General features: G+C 41.4%; 1 protein-coding gene across 1 annotated transcript in view; it reads left to right on the top strand.

The window, feature by feature from the left end:
• The window catches only part of NRAP (nebulin related anchoring protein), a 57,567-nt gene that overhangs the window by 4,921 nt on the left and 38,676 nt on the right, over positions 1-13,970 (top strand). Inside the window, exons 4-14 of the mRNA XM_083441063.1 lie at positions 1,571-1,675; positions 3,337-3,435; positions 3,622-3,729; positions 4,903-5,007; positions 5,093-5,200; positions 5,854-5,946; positions 6,584-6,688; positions 9,308-9,424; positions 10,032-10,136; positions 11,793-11,897; positions 13,224-13,328. Of these exons, the coding sequence (XP_083297189.1) occupies positions 1,571-1,675; positions 3,337-3,435; positions 3,622-3,729; positions 4,903-5,007; positions 5,093-5,200; positions 5,854-5,946; positions 6,584-6,688; positions 9,308-9,424; positions 10,032-10,136; positions 11,793-11,897; positions 13,224-13,328 (1,155 nt within the window). The remainder of the gene's footprint in view (positions 1-1,570; positions 1,676-3,336; positions 3,436-3,621; positions 3,730-4,902; positions 5,008-5,092; positions 5,201-5,853; positions 5,947-6,583; positions 6,689-9,307; positions 9,425-10,031; positions 10,137-11,792; positions 11,898-13,223; positions 13,329-13,970) is intronic.

Below are 13,970 nucleotides of genomic sequence, written 5' to 3'. Positions count from 1 at the left end.
AAAAGACTTTTCAAACCTCTCATGAACCTGGCACTTGGATCTGAGTTTTTAACAAAATTGTAAAGTCGAGTGAGTTTTACATGGTTGCATTGGGTAAACTTGGTGAGATGTCAGGGGGCTGCTAGCTGTAGGAAATCTGAAATCCTTCTGTGCTTTCATATTTTATTTTATTTTAAAAACTGCCTTCCGAGTTACAGCTCTTCCAAATTTCTAGATTTAAATTTTTATATCTTGCCCCAGTTTTCACAGTAGAAAGAGCTGATGCCTAGAACAATTTTATGCATGCTTACTCAGAAGTAAAGCCCTCTGCATTCATTTGGGTTTACTTCCAGGTAAGTGTACATAGGATTGCAGTCGGAATGTATGATAAGAATAGGATAAGGATATGACACACACACACACACACACACTTTTGTTTCCTCTGAAGTATCAGGAATATTGTTGTCACAACTTTAACAGCCTCATTCTATATCGTGCTTTTCCAATATAATTCTTGAAAAATTCTTACATATTTAAAACACACATGCAGGATTTGCAATATCTCTCACTAAAGCTATAACAACAGCAACAAATACATTTCCTTCTAAACTGTGCATGACAGATTTGCTCAGGAATGTGTTTGAGATTAACAACAATTTCTATTTCTGTTTGATGGCTGTGATAAGAGATCCAGTTACTTCAATATATGTGTGTGTGAGTGCTAGATCACTTTCCTTTTCTTTTGTCACTTAAGAAACACCCTGCTCCTTTCAATCACAAAAGGAAGTTTGAGGTTCATAGAGTGGTTTATAAGACTCAATTTTCATGTTAATATTTTGTACACAGTAAATTCATATTGGGAAACTGACGAAGGTACCAAGAGAAGCCAATAAATGCCCAGTTTCCTGTACTGGGATCAAAAGACAGTATTTTCTACTTTATATTTTTTATACAAATGTTTGCATACCAAAATAATGGGAATGTCTTTTTCATTTGGTAGTATTGCCATTTGTATCCCTTCAAGCATGTGAGACCATGTCTTATTTCAGAATCTCCCCCCTCCCCAATACCTGCTGCCTTGTCTTTTTGCTGTTTCAAGTGACTTCAGCTCTAACCCATTCATTTTGGTAGTTCAGGCAGAAGTGGAAAAAAATATACCAAAAAACAAAATTCTGAGGCTGGGTATTCAAAATTGAATATCTGTGACAGAATTTTCCTTTTGAAATTCAGAATATACGGTGGTACCTCGGGTTACATACGCTATAGGTTACATATGCTTCAGGTTACAGACTCTGCTAACCCAGAAATAGTACCTTGGGTTAAGAACTTTGCTTCAGGATGAGAACAGAAATCGTGCTCCAGTGGCGCAGCGGCAGTGGGAGGCCTCCTTAGCTAAAGTGGTGCTTCAGGTTAAGAACAGTTTCAGTTTAAGAACAGACCTCCGGAACGAATTAAGTACTTAACCCGAGGTACCACTGTATAGGGAACAGATTGAAGAGGAAGCCTATCTTTCTTTAATATTGGATATGAAGGCTGGCATATAATCCACTGAAACAGGTTTCAAAATAACATTTTGGGCCTGTCTATGCAGATTAAGTACCGAGAAGAGGGTGAGAAGTTCAAATCTGTTTTTCACTGGAATGTGAAATCCGGAGACATGGAGGCTGCGAGGAAGATGCAGCAGCTAAGCAGTCAGGTAGGAGACCCGTATCAATAACTTACTTGCTAGTGAACATTCAGCAGATGCTCTGCTATCCTCCAGGCTCCTGGGTTGCGCCATTTACAAAACTGCAATTTTATGACTTTAACATTCTGTATTACTGTAATACAAATGACCCCTTTATGTTTTCATTTGGTTTGGAAGCCATTTTCAAAATATGTCTCCAATTATTCTGACTATTGCCATTGGAATGCTGTGACCTGGATCCAAAACACTCTTTGGGTGTAAGCCTCATCTGTTTCTGTGAAAACGGCGCCAGGAGAATGCTTCATAGATCAGGCCCTACATGTCTTTGGCTAAGATACTGGTAGCTTGATCTGAAGATTTATGATGCCTTCATGCAAATACTTAGGATGATGTATTATGCAATTTACTTACATTTTTTTTAACCCCATACGGTTTTCATTGTTAATTAGCTAGATATTTGCAATTCTGTTTAAAAAGAAAGAAAGAAAACAATTAAGGGGGAGGGGAAGGAAAGCCCCCAGGTCAGCAAAACGTTGTGCTAGTTGCAGTCTGTGTTTCATAGCACCACTACTTCCAGAACCCCACTACTTCCTCCCCTCTTCCTCCTTATATTATATCTGTAACAGCTCAAGAGATTTGGATGTGGTTAGAGGAAGATGCTTTTTCCTACTCTTGCCTGGGGCCTTCCCTTTGCATAACCTTCCTTCGGATCACTCATAATTTCAAGAAGTTTAGAGGAAAAGGGGCGATGGGGAAAGGGCTGCCAACTAAAGTGCATTGAGAGGTTCCTGATCTCCCCCCCCCCAAAAAAAAATAGCACTGGCAGTGGAGTTCTTCAAGCTGTGCCTACTCACTTTCAGAAAAGTATAGATTATACTGCCTTGTAATTATAGTATTAAGGGACGCGGGTGGCACTGTGGGTAAAAGCCTCAGCGCCTAGGGCTTGCCGATCGAAAGGTCGGCGGTTCAAATCCCTGCGGCGGGGTGCGGTCCCGTTGTTCGGTCCCAGCGCCTGCCAACCTAGCAGTTTGAAAGCACTCCCGGGTGCAAGTAGATAAATAGGGACTGCTTAGCGGGAAGGTAAACGGCGTTTCCGTGTGCGGCTCTGGCTCGCCAGAGCAGCGAAGTCACGCTGGCCACGTGACCCAGAAGTGTCTCCGGACAGCGCTGGCCCCCGGCCTCTTGAGTGAGATGGGCTCACAACCCTAGAGTCTGTCAAGACTGGCCCGTACGGGCAGGGGTACCTTTACCTTTTACCTTTAATTATAGTATGTTGCAATTATGGGCAAACACACCAGGCACATAGGATTAGGATCTTGTCCTCTCTAGATGTGATGAAATAAAATTAACTGGAATGTCAGTTCAACTGAAATGAAAGAGGCTCACTGTGCTCAGAACTAAAGTGCCAGAATTTCATGTGCAGCTTATGGGTGCAAAAGTGCAGGGAATCGTCAGGAACTTTTCCCATGCAGCCACCACCTTTAGAAAAGTAGAATGAGAATCTGCATGGTTTGGAGCAGGAGACACCTAAGAAAGGAATGTGGTCACAGCCAGCCACACATTAATAGATTATATCCTGCCAAGAGTCTAATCCCCTGATTTTTAGAGATGGAGTCATAAGTGTTTACCACTGTGCCCATTCCTCATTTTATGATGTATTCTGTTTTTAGAAAGCCTACCGTGCTGCGTATGAAGAAGGCAAATCATGGTACTCAGAAACCATCCCAGATGCGGAAATGCTTAGGATAGCTCAAGAACAGGACAATGATGTAAGCGAACCTCCAATTTATGACAGCTTTATTTGTGAGTTAAATATATCAAGGAGAGATCATCCACTCATCCTTAGATGAGTGAACTTAAGGGAATTCATGGCAGAAAAGTTCCCCCTCTTCTCCTACCTCAGAGGAATTAGTTTGACGAACAAGTTTAAACACACCTTTTTCTCTCTGTCGTAGTTGAAATATACTGAGGAATATGAGCAGCAGAAGGGAAAGGGCAGCTTTCCTGCTCTGATCACTCCAGCTTATCAAATAGCCAAGAAGGCCTCTCAGCTATGCAGTAACGTAAGTTCCTGGGGCATGTATTTTTGAGGGAGAGCAAAGAGATTGTAGCATAGGGGGGCAATATTCACAGCAAGAGTCAAAGGTCTAAGTTTGATATATGATTAAATTGCCGAAAAGAAAAGAAAAAGAATGTGGACCATATCCAGTGTTCTCAGTCTGCTAGCATAAGAGCCCTTGTGCTAGTAGACGGCAGCGGGCAAAAGTTGTGCAAAGGAATTAAATGAAACAACTGTGCTAGCAAAAACTTGTACAGCAGCTGATTTTTCTTGTGCAATCGGTTTCACAAAAATCTTTGATAATGTACTTGTGCTTTCCCTTTCACTTGGATTTAGTGCTATGTTTGATACAACCCACCCGTTTGAGTACATGTTGTGATTACTTTTTAAATGCTTCATAACCAGAGATATCAACGATTTGGAGGCATGATCACATGGGGTTTGAAAAACAGGAGTATTTCTTCTCCCCTACCTCTTTAGCTCAGCTGTGTTTAACAGTCTTTATTGGCTGATGTTTTTACTACCTGCCTGCTTTCTTTGTAGGGTATAACATCCGCAACGATCTAGAAATCTATTTTAATTAACAATATGCATATCATTTATGATGAGAGAGAAACAGGAAGCCCAGAAAAGATTCACCTTGAAGATCATGAAGCAAAATTCTCTAGCTGTTATTCCAAGAATTATGTATAATGCTTCAACAGAGATTGAAAATGAAAGCATGTGAGATTGTTATTGATTAGGCACGCTGGGCTTGTGTCCAAGAAAGCGGTTTCATCCAAATAAAAATTTCAGCATTTCCATTTAGTTTAGTCATTTAACAGACTTCTAGATTGAGCTCTTTAATGCATTTACTCCTCCGCTGCCATTTACTTGTTATGAAATAAACATCTTTGGCAACTGATGGGCTTGGGGTGAATTAAACTGGAGCACAACATTTTGACAAATAAGGCCAGAATGTGTTGTTATTCCAGCCTCTTTTCATCAATAAGAAACTGCCGTTTCATTTGCATTTGCAACCAAGGAATTTAAATTCAGGGCCAAATATTGGAAACACTTATATTAGCAAATCCAAAGATCATCTATTTTTACTGTCATTTGATGCTTGATTGCAAGAGATAAGATGGCAGTTCTTCATAGTTTTCAAATGTTCTTTGACTCTGCTTCTCCACAATAGGTGGAATATAAACGAGGGCATGAAGACCGGGTTTCCAAATTCACCAGTGTTGCGGATACTCCAGATGTAATTCATGCAAAGGCTGGGGGGCAGCTTGCGAGTGATGTAAGTAGAACAGAAGAGCAGACCAAGTAGATAGACTTTCTGCTTGTTTATAGCTGTATGATTTAAACTCTCCCGATTTTTCCAGTTAAAATACACAGAAGAGTATGAACAACACAGAGGGAAAGGGAGTTTCCCTGCGATGATCACTCCGGCTTACCAGATAGCTAAAAGAGCCAATGAATTAGCTAGTGACGTAAGTTTCAAAAGTGCAATCTACTGTATATGTTGTCACATATTGGAGAAAAATCTGTACTTGATCTTCCAAAATTATGGCCACTTTCCTGTTGTGAGAAAAATCCCGACATTGCTAGGTCAACCAATCTCCACTGTTAAGGAGTGGAGACTTCTTTGTATTTTAGCATCATTGCATTGTCCAAACTTATGTTGAAAATAAGTGTCTGCTAATGAAACAAAGGATAGACTGAAATTTGAAGGAAATATGCTGATCTTAAGATGCTGGTTACCTCCCCGCTCTGTGGTCCACCAAAGTTGGAGCAGTGGCTTTTGGCTGTTGGTTGGAGCCTTTGTTTTGTGCTCAAACTGTATACTACAAAATGCCATAAACCTCCAGTGACCTCCTTCTAAAGAAATCAGCCTTGGGAAAACTTCTCATTATTTGGAAAAGTTGGGTGAGCACAACCCTTTTATACAACAAGATGGTTTGGCATTGTTCCCCTGCCCACTTCTTAAAGATGGATCTTTCACTTGCCTTTCTACTGTATGCCCCTTTGAGCAATTTGTATGGAAAATGAGCTCCGTGGGCTTTAAAAGCAAACAAATGCAATTTGTTTAGGTTGTAAGATCAGCAGAATAAACACATCCTTTTCACCTCCGTTGCTTTCTCAGGTGAAGTATCATCAAAGATATGAAAAGGAGATTAAAGGAAAAGCAAGTCATTCTGTTGGTGCCTCAAACGAAAATGTGAATCAGTTTAGTCAGGTAAGGAGCAATGCAAAAGTATTCACATCTATATATATTAATTCATGCATATTGATGTGACTCTCTTCACATCTATGTAAGGATACTGATCTCAAGGCTTTGATGGCTTGCTCTTATGTAGCCATAGCCATACCAACCACGCAGAAGTATTAGATAGCAGTAGACTCGGAAGAGTAATAAGGTTTGTAAAAGAACAAGAATATTAATTGGGGGGCAGCTTTAGGAAGCCCCCCCAAAAGCATCCCACAGAATGCTGACTGAGGCATAAAACAAAAATCTCAGAAGTTGGAAATTGAATGAGATGGCTTGAAAAGGAGACTGGATGAAGAGACAAATCAGTCACATCCACATCATATATGGCTCCCCCCAAAAACAAATTCTGGGAACTGTAGTTTATTCCTAACAAAAGTACACTTCCCAGTATCCGTAAAAGACTACAGTTCCCAGGATTCTTGGGAAGAAGCCATGTGTTTAAAATGTGTGTCAGGTGTGCTTTAAATGTATGGTGTGGGTTGTGTTATAAAATATGGAAACCGTGAAGTATGCCTGCTTGTTAGGAAGACTGTTGGTAAGACAGAAGTGTACCAAAATGAATAACTTAAAGATAAGTAAATGATAACTATTGGATGTTCTTCAGGATTATATGGATGAATATGAAGAGCACCGAGGGAAAGGGAGCTTTCCTGCTATGATCACACCAGCGTATCTCAACGCTAAGAAGGCGAATGAACTGGCGAGTGATGTAAGTATAAAAGAAGAGGTCTAGGTCAGCGTGGGCCAGATGCAAGAAGTTGCTTATAATAACCAGAAGGTTCTCTGGTGTCATATTATTTGAACAACTAGTGGGAACTTATAAAAGGAGTGAGACCCCGTAGGACTCTGGGTGTTCTTGTACCACATCCAATGATGTCAAATATAGCTGTCTATGACTGAGCGCACTATTTTAGTGGCCCTCCAAAATGGAAGTGTTGATATGTGTTTGTATGTTGTGAAAGATCAAACTTTGTTCTCAATTGGATTTAGCTCTAGAGGGTCACCCCCAAATTAACCACAGCATTCCTTTTCTGCTTAGGTATCAAAAGTGAGCAAAGTAGTCATGATTTCTATAATGATCAGGAAGGATACAAATAAATGCACATCTGAGAGGGCTTCAACCAACAGCCCCCATTTTAGTGTCCCCAAACCACTTTTTAAACAGAGAAGATACTTTTGAAAAACAGCTATATGAAAGGGTGGGGAGTACAAAATCTACCAATGTCTACCAAAGCTCTTTGGGATGCCAAAGGCAGCCTTGCGCATGGGCTATTGTCTTTAAATAAGTTTGTCTGCTATATGTTTGCTTTGAATATTTGTATCCTGTATGCATGTGTACATATATGCGTGCATATACAGTGGTACCTCAGGTTACATACGCTTCAGGTTACAGACTTCGCTAACCCAGAAATAGTACCTTGGGTTAAGAACTTTGCTTCAGGATGAGAACAGCTAAAGTGGTGCTTCAGGTTAAGAACAGTTTCAGGTTAAGAATGGACCTCCGGAACGAATTAAGTACTTAACCTGAGGTACCACTGTATATGTAATCTTATTTGCTTGAGCAGCACCAAAATGTTCTTCTTGCAGGTTTTTCATGCAATCATTGAATTGTAGGGTTGGAAGGCCCATCTAGTCCCACCCCTGCAATGCACATCCTTGGGAGATCCCCCTCCCAAAAAACCCTCCTATGAAGGATAATTCACCACCTTCCAAAGTAGTCTGTTCAGCTGTCGAACAGCTCTTACCATCAGAAAGTTCTTCCTAACGTTTGGTCTAAATCTCAAATTCCAGAGAGATAATTGATTGGATCCCAACATGCTTTTCCATTTCCAGAATGGCCTGCTCTGTTTCCAGAGAGGGAACCTTTGTGTTCCGTCTAATTAGTTAACTCAAAGAACTAGCACTGGAGTGATTAACCTTCATTCGGCTGCATCTCAGAAAATGTATGCACGCCATAAATAGCAACAGCAACAAAAAGCAGGCAGATGATGGAGTCATCATGAATCACCGTTGCAGTTTTAACAGGGCAAACATTCAGTGCTAGGACCCATACTTCTTATTCGTCAATATTTTCAATCCTGTTTAAACAAGGCTTTGCTCACCGTCTATCTCTGAGTGGAAATGTAATATTAAACGCTGGGTAACTATTGAATTATTTAGTACTAGCTTAGTGTCCTGGCATCCCAGCTAATCTGCAGACATGAGTTCAAGCTTCTAATAATAACTCCAGTTAATATTAAAAGTTTTGGGCTGGCTGACTTCTGAAATGAGACGTGTTCCTATCACATAATCAGTCTGAATGAAACCAGTGATTGAACCAAGAGGAGTTTCGTGGCTGAACAGGGAATTAGAACCTAGAGCCCTCTGACCCCAAGTACAGCACTCTAACCACTACACCACACTGGTTCAAGTATTAATCATTGTACAGTGGTACCTCGGGTTACAGACGCTTCAGGTTACAGACTCCGCTAACCCGAAATAGTACGTCAGGTTAAGAACTTTGCTTCAGGATGAGAACAGAAATTGTGTGGTGGCGGCACGGCAGCAGCAGGAAGCCCCATTAGCTAAAGTGGTACCTCAGGTTAAGAACAGTTTCGGGTTAAGAACTGACCTCCAGAATGAATTAAGTTCTTAACCCGAGGTAGGTAAAGGTAAAGGGACCCCTGACCATTAGGTCCAGTCGTGGCCAACTCTGGGGTTGCGGCACTCATCTTGCTTTATTGGCCGAGGGAGCCAGTGTACAGCTTCTGGGTCATGTGGCCAGCATGACTAAGCCACTTCTGGCGAACCAGAGCAGTACACGGAAACGCCGTTTACCTTCCCGCTGGAGCGGTACCTATTTATCTACTTGCACTTTGACATGCTTTCGAACTGCTAGGTTGGCAAGAGCAGGGACTGAGCAACGGGAGCTCACCCCGTGGCAGGGATTCGAACCGCCGACCTTCTGATCGGGAAGTCCTAGGCTCTGTGGTTTAACCCACAGCGCCACCCGCGTCCCCTTAACCCGAGGTACCACTGTATAATGATAGCTATTTGGACAGTGATAAATTGTTACACTTTTCTAAGTGGTAGGAAGTTCAAGGGTGGTCCTCTTTATAAGGTTTCTTTCTTTGTAAAGGAGCAAGCTGGGGATCTACAGTGCGATGCATTTGTAATAACTGTTTCTTTATAAATACTTGAGCAGGGCATATAGGAAGCAACCAAATCCTTAAAGCAGGGCAGCAAAACCAATTGCCATGCTGAACATGGAGAAGCAGTAAAGGAAACTGAAAGTGTGGCCAGCCAGTAGCCATTATAACTTGATTTGATCCTGCCTTTTTCTTTCTAGATAAAATACAAGCAGGATTTTTCAAAGATGAAAGGAGCAGCTCACTACCATTCTCTTTCTGCCCAAGAAAACCTAGTTCTTAAGCAAGCCCAGGATGTGAACAAGTTGTACAGTGAGGTAAGAAGGCCAGATGTAAATTTTATCAGGACACCCACACTGGTTTGTCAGAGAAAAAAATTGCATGAAATTTGATGGGATTTACTGCATAAGCTGATGCATGTCTACTCAGAAGTAAGTCCCATTGCGTTCATTGGTGCTTCCTCCTGGTTAAGTCTGGCCTTAAGCATTTAATTGAGATTGACATCACATCCACACCAAACAATCTGAGTACTCTTATACCAGTTTAAAGTCAAGGAAAATCCTGGGAATTGCTGTTTGTTCAGGGTAGCTCAGTGACACCAGCACTCTTAGCAAACTACAGTTCCCTTGAAATTCTCCATGACTGCTTTAAATGTATGGCATGGATGTGACCAGAATCCCAGCAGGACTTTTGCCTGCCTAACTCTCTTTGAAATACACACCATATCCTCATGGCATACAGGACATTTCAGATTTCTTTCATGCTTAGCAACGTGATGTTCATCCTCTTTGTTTATTATGAGAGTGAGTATTGCTATGCAATAAAGCAGCTTCTTATTTCGCTTATTGCGGGATGTAACTGAAATACGTAGCCAGCCATTGAATATATTTTCACTTCTCACTGTTCTAAATTCTCATTTTGCAGGTGGGCTATAAGAAGGATCTAGAAAGCAGCAAAGGCCACAGCATTAACTACTGCGAGACCCCTCAGTTCAGGAATGTTAGCAAGATCTCAAAATACACCAGTGATGTAAGTCCTCAGTTATTTGCATGCAGTTCTGAGAAAGCTTAATGTAGTCACTGTGGGAATCACAGTTTGTACATATGTGAATTCAAGATAAGAACAGGAAATCTGGGTAAAAGCAGGGCTGTGTGTTTGAATTTAGAAATCTTTACAGGGAAGAAAAAGTACAATTAATTTATCAGTAATCCAATCAAACAGTTATTTGTTATTTGTAAATGTTTATGGTCTCATCTCTGCTTCTTGGTGGGTTCTTAATACCACCAGGTCACCTCAGACAGCACTGTCTTAGTGCAAATTACAGAGCAGAATATGGACCAAGTTATCTGCTTATAACTTCAGATATAGGAAGATATTTTTGTTGCCTAGTGCATTATATTTCTGCAGTTGAATTCAACACATTATCCTTTATAAACAAAAGGTGTCAGAGTAGCTACATTGTGCTTCTTAGCACAATTTCTTTGCTGTCCCTTTAAAATCAATGGAATTTAAGAATTAAGCTTGAAAATTAAACTTTCAGCTACAGTGGGACCTCGGGTTACATACTGTCCTCCTTAAGAATGCTTCGGGTTACGAGCTCCGCTAACCCGAAAGTAGGTGTTCTGGGTAGCGAACTTTGCCCCGGCATGGAAGCAGAAGTCATGTGCCAGCAGCACGGCAGCAGCAGGAGGCCCCATTAGTGAAAGTGCGCCTCAGGTTAAGAACAGTTTCAGGTTAAGAACAGACCTCCAGAACAAATTAAGTTCGTAAACGGAGGTAGCACTGTATAGACATTATGCACTGGATAAGGCAAAATATCCTTAAAGGGCAGAAAATGTCAACCATAGCTACTCTAAATATATTCTTGATAAACAATAAAGTTGAATTGCTTTCCATTTCTGTGGTGTGGCACTAAAATAGGAAAGTTCTTTATGGGTGGGATTCACTATGACAAACATTCCACCTGTGCAAACATATCAGCATCCTAGATGGGGCAATCCTTGCTCACCTCCTCCTGTGTGCTGTTCTGTGCAGGGCTGCCCAATGGCTAAGCAAGCAGGCCCTGCCTTAAGACCTTGCTATGGAAGGATTTGTTCACTGTATTTGGGACAAGGAGGAATTTTCCTTCAGACAAATTGGGCCTGTCTGGGGGTTTTGCCTACCTCGTAGCAATTGTCACAACTTGATGGGAGATAAGGCATAGGGGTATATCCTAGTTGGATGATGTGGTCAGAACCACTGCCAGCCCAAGGAAGCATGTTGTCCCATTAAAGGGATCCAGGGTGGAGATGTTTCTGTCCAGGCACCATGGCTGCATCCACGTGATCTTGGACAGGTTCACTCTGATTTGGTGTGTGTCATAGGGCAATCCGTAACCTTGGATAACCCTGCCCAAAAATAATCAACCAGCAGATGGGTTGGTTGATTTAGGATACAAATACAATGTCTGCGCCAAACCTGTTGCCCTCTGTAATCAACAAAGTTGTGGCCCATTTAATTTATTGAAATTCTACCAGCCTTGGGGCCACTGTCTGCACTTTCATTGCTCCTGAGCAGAGGTCCTTGTGTAGGACTTCCATTGAGAGGGTTCATGAGGTGAATCCTGCCCTATGCCTTGCTCATTTTCTTTGCAATATAAAAGAAGGAAACTTCTGTATCTGAGAGGAGGCTTGTTTTTGTATGCAGCTCAAGTACAGAGAGCATTACCAGAACCAGAAAGGTCATTATGAAGGAGTTGGCATAGACAGACGCACAGCACATGCCATGAAGGTTGGAAGTCTGGCAAGCAACGTAAGTTGTTGTAAATGCTTCGGCAATATACTATTTTGATACGGCTTCTCATCTTAGTAGGGTCAAATGAAGGATAGCCATAGGTTTGATTACTTCTGGGGAGGTGAAAGCGTTAGCAGGAAATATGAAAATGGAGGGCAAACTGTGTTTGTAAATAATATTGAAGCACTATACGCTACCAGTGAACTTTGCATGAATTGGACAGCATGCCTTCATTACATTGCTGGATCACTGGTGTAATATTATGGTTTGCAGCTTTTTACTTACACAGCAGGTAGCACAACTCTCCATAGGATTCACACACACACACACACACACACAATTAATGCAGATTAATTGCTGTAACAGTGAGCAATGGGATTGGGCCTTAAGAGGCTTGTGTTTTGTTCTGCAGCAGACTGGGCATTTTTTTGCTATTGGTTGTTAAGGTCACACAACATCTCCCAGTGCCCATGCCATTTGTCTTGGTTTTATTATTGGCTTCACTGAGGTGCCATTTCATTATTTATTACTTTTATGCATAAAATTTGCTACACACTTTTCATTATAAAATAATCCCAAAGTAGGGTCCAATAAACAATAAAACACAATAAAATCACACCATCTGTAAATAGATGCACACAGTAATGACCGCTCCCCACATTAAATGGGGGGCACCCTTTGCGTGGTCGCGCGCACCAGCCTGAACCCTATGTGGCACCATTAACACAGGCTTGGCTTCGCCTTCCCCAGGTGGGATACCTGGAGGTCTCCGCCTACCTCAGCCAGTTGCCCAATCCTGCCTGGGGAGGCGTTGCCAAGGTGATCAGGCCAGGTAGGGGGAAGGACCACCCTGCCCACACAACAGTAAAATATCCATCACAGTATGCAGTGACATAGGTTCAACTAAAATCCTAGATGAATAAATAGTTGGCATCAAAAGCTTGTAAGGTTCTGTGCCAACTGTATCTTAAGGGGAAGGGAGTTCCTGCACTGAATGATGGGTGCCCGTGTTGAGACGTTGTGTACCATGTCTTGAAATGCGTTATTTGAAGCTCTGTGAGAAGCACAAAAAGTAAGCATGGAGATAAAAGCAATGTGTCACAGGTGGAAGTTAAGGTAATGTTTCTGCGGTTGGCACTGGATTAATTGTGCAGCTGAAAAAGAATCAATTAGCAGTTAAACTATGCAAATAATTTCATTTTCTTTGGCATTGACGCCACTGAATTTACTTTGTTGCTTGTGTTTAATATTAATATTACTGGGGGTTTTTTTCTTTTCTGATAATTATTCAGAACAAATGACAGCTTTAAAAAAAGTTGATTCTTTTTGTTCTCCTTCTTCCAGATAGCCTATAAATCTGATTACACACACGATGATGTTGACTACAATTACCCAGCCACCCTCACTCCTTCATACCAGACAACAAGGAAGCTGATCCCTTTGAAAGATGTAAATAGCCTTCTGAATTCTCACCCTTCTGCTTGCATGGGATGGAGTATGATTTGCGGTCTGTATAAGGCAGTAATTTAATTACAGTGGCAAATATAGCTGATGATAACAGCGCCCTGAAAGAAAGAGATAAAAGTTGTTTTCCAGTTGGTAGGCTCATAAATTCTCAGGGCACTGGAAATGAGATATCTAACCTCCTGCATTTAGCTGTCCTAGCGTCAATCCTTTTTTGTTGTAATCCCAAAGTGATTACAGTAATCCCACAATTTGCTTCCTTTCAACTTGTGTGCATTCAGCTTTACATATGTGACAAAAAAATGAAAAATTAAAAAGGGTGTGGAAAGGGGGCAAGGTTTCAGGAAAAATGACTTCAGCAATCCTACCTGCCATTGAACCCAATGGGTTTTGACAATGTGCAATTTTGGCTTTATGAGCAATCTCCAGAATGTAACCCCTGCATAGTTTGTGGGTCTATTGAACTACTGCTTCCCATAGTGGTAGTTCTGCACTGAAAAATGTATATTGCTTTTATACTAATTTAACAACCACTTCCAAAAAAGGACTTGGACTGCAGTCTTCATCCCACCCATCTGAGAGTAAGTCCTTTTGAATTCAGAATGACTTACTTCTGAATAGACAGGG

Source organism: Podarcis tiliguerta (genome assembly GCF_965153285.1).
Source record: "Podarcis tiliguerta genome assembly, chromosome: 5".
In the NCBI taxonomy this organism is placed as follows: Eukaryota; Metazoa; Chordata; class Lepidosauria; order Squamata; family Lacertidae; genus Podarcis; species Podarcis tiliguerta.
The sequence above is the reverse complement of the archived record's forward strand: the minus strand, read 5'-3'. Positions and strand labels throughout refer to the sequence as shown.